Below are 3,007 nucleotides of genomic sequence, written 5' to 3' on the forward strand. Positions count from 1 at the left end.
CGAACCTGATTGTTTTGAGTACCGTAAGTACCATTACATGTACCACATTGTAGCACTTGTGATATATTGAAACAGTTAGCCCATTACCCCATAGGGGTTTGTACTGGAGCAGGGCAAATAAGTAGTCATAGTGCTTGATAGCCTTGAGCTCAGAAGGCACTTGACACAATGCATAAAAAATTGGTAGTGTTACAAAGCCTGTGCAGGTATTCTGAGGTCCATCATTGAGAGGGGATGGATGTCAGGTGCTGCAAAGTTTCATGTGGCCTGGTGGAAGCAGCGGAGCAAATCCTTGGGGAAATTGGTGACCTTCCAAGCAATGTTTAAGAGAGAGTGTGTATAGAACAATATCCTTGCGGAGAACAGTGAAAGGAATGTAAAGAAAAATAAGAACCAAGAAGCACCATCAACGAGCTTATGGCAAGATACCAAACTGTTGGGAGATGTACTGGAAAAAAAGAAAGTGTATATCGAGTGTACCTAGAGAGCCGAAAAGTATTAGATGAACAAAGGCGGATAAATAAAGACAAGCAGATTCTGAAAATCCCATTTATTATGTCCATACACACTTTTGGTATGATCACATACCATGTAGCACAAAGCCATTTTATCCATGCCAATGAACAAAAAGAAGAGCCAGTTCAAGAATGTCCCACTTAAAAAGGCTATCTAGTTTGGTCAAGGCTCTTCCTTCCTTCATGCGGACTACTCAACCTCTATGTAGCAAACCCAAATATCAAGTTGGATAAAACGAATAAAGATGATAGCTAGGGTTTAATCGTCAGACATGATCGCGATTGGTATGCAAGATCTGCCGCCTTCTCTTGCAAAGGAATGTCTCCTTGAAATGTATCATATTCATGTTCGTTCCTTGCATCTTGAACCGGGATGATGATGTCTAGATCGACCCATACGCGCCACTGCGCAATCAATGGTAAAAGATCAAAAGTGACACCATGAGTAAGCGTAACTCACCATGAGAATGGTTCCCCAAAAAGAAGACTTGTAGTACAAGGCGCGTAGAGATACAGAACGCAGCTTACAAATTGAAACGCCATTGCCATGGCAATAAAAATACCGCTCGCTAGAGATAGCCACGAACCTAATCCCCGCCAGTGCGCCCTTCGATCATGAATCCATGGACGCAGTCAGACCACAAGAAGGTTTCGAGATGATTGACTATCATTCTAGATAAGGGACAATGAATAATGAACTCACGTGACCACGATAGCCTCAGCGTGAGCGCCCATGATGAAACAGACGACACTCGAATATAAAATGGCAGTAATCATCGTTAAGCTATGCAGAGTCAGGTATCCTAGAACATGTTGACAGGTGTGTCATAAATCATCAACTTTAGACAATGACATATGTTAGAGACCTTGGTAAGGTCATGAAGAGACTTACGCAACCCCCGATGAAGCAATCTCGCCTCTTCGTTATCAACAGATATGGCCCCACCCTCTTCGGTGTAGGAGTTTTTGCGTCGACTTAGTAGACCTACTTGCATCTTGTGTTTCCGACGGACTGGCTCAGTATCAGCACTCTTAATCAAAGAAATCAATGACCAAGTTGCCGAAGCGTAGATCTGAAAAACACGCCAGGAGTTGATTATTACTTGGCAATGTGGATTCAGCATGATCTGCTACCGCTTGAAAAGTAGTGGGACTTACTATTAGGGTGATCAGAAGGAACGCACCCCAAGCAAAGGCCATCACTTGCGATCTTTGGATCAGCTGACGATCATTCGTCTCTACGTCAGCGGTCATCAGCGTCACAGCACGCGTCTGAGCAACCAAAGCCATCGCAATAGGATCGCCGTTCACGTTTTTGAACAATCCATGGCTCAAAATTGAGGTGGCGTCATTGGTTGATTTATTCAAGTTGTTCCACAACTTTGCTGCTTCCTTCAGCGAATTGACTAGGTCGTTCCAGATATCTCGCTCACGACAAAAAGAACTCATGTGCCAGCTTAGAAGTCCGACTTGAGCAAAAGTGACCATAATTGGTACGCCTAGAAAGAAACAATTGAGAAATAGAGGCTTGATGTAAAAGGGGGCAGTTTTGAGTGCTTCTGCGTACGTTGCCTGCGTATACAGCCTGTGTGTGGCCAAAAGAGGTCAAGGGTGGCATGAGGTGGCATGTCAGATATTTCTTTACTTTGAAATTCGCTATGCGTGTAGGTTCCAGGCGCTTTGTTTCTGGTCAACTTACCGAGTGTAGACTGAGGCCCAAGTCGTGACCCAAAAGCCGTAGTAGGCTAATAGCCAAGATATGTAGAGCCTAAGCACAAGATGACCAAGATGACCTTTTTAGTGATATGAACCCAACTGTCAAACCCCAAGGAGTTACACGGTTAGAGTTCAAGCGAAAAAAATGCTGCCAGACTCACCAGAGTAGCAAACTGTACTTAGGAGCCGTGTCGTAAGATTTGAAGGCGGCTAAAGTGAGCCAGATTTCCGCTTGTGCAACACCACTTGCGAGGAATTGAAAGCATGCCATTAAAGGCCCACTGTTTGGCAATATGAGCGCTGTGGTATCCACTAATGCAGTCATGATAAAGGCATCCATGTTTGATGTTTTTTTTTAGGATCAGCTTCACTCTTGATACAAGATCATTGGCGTTATCAAAAGTAAATAAGACGTCGGCGTACACGGATATCCGTCTGCGTCCTCCACATAGATCCTTCTAAACAACCAACCATACTTGGCTTTTTGGGAAGCTGATTTAGGAAAAATGAAGCAAAGGAGTATGACCAGACAAACAATGGCGGTGAGGAAGTGGATGATTGAGAAAACGATGAGTACACCGAAAGTTGCTTGTGGGACCTTGGGAAATCAAAGGCTGTTGATGACGTCCTGGCCGTATTCGAATGGATTGACGTTTGCAGGAATTGCTGCCAGAACGTCTTCATCGAAAAGAAAAACAAAAATCATTTAGTCTCACTGTTCCTGATCAAATGGGGCGGGCACATAAGAAAGAAATCACTTCTGAGGGTAGGCATAG

General features: G+C 44.0%; 1 protein-coding gene across 1 annotated transcript; it reads right to left on the minus strand.

The window, feature by feature from the left end:
• Window positions 1-767: 767 nt before the first annotated feature.
• Window positions 768-2,571, minus strand: MELLADRAFT_95733 (uncharacterized protein; the record flags this gene model as incomplete). Its single annotated transcript, XM_007418297.1, has 9 exons — window positions 768-920; window positions 976-1,002; window positions 1,044-1,122; window positions 1,219-1,318; window positions 1,408-1,588; window positions 1,674-2,014; window positions 2,083-2,171; window positions 2,215-2,283; window positions 2,393-2,571. 9 exons carry the CDS (start codon window positions 2,569-2,571, stop codon window positions 768-770), a joined length of 1,218 nt encoding a protein of 405 aa, XP_007418359.1.
• Window positions 2,572-3,007: the final 436 nt, after the last annotated feature.

The sequence above is a fragment of the Melampsora larici-populina genome (assembly GCF_000204055.1).
Source record: "Melampsora larici-populina 98AG31 unplaced genomic scaffold MELLAscaffold_88, whole genome shotgun sequence".
In the NCBI taxonomy this organism is placed as follows: domain Eukaryota; kingdom Fungi; phylum Basidiomycota; class Pucciniomycetes; order Pucciniales; family Melampsoraceae; genus Melampsora; species Melampsora laricis-populina.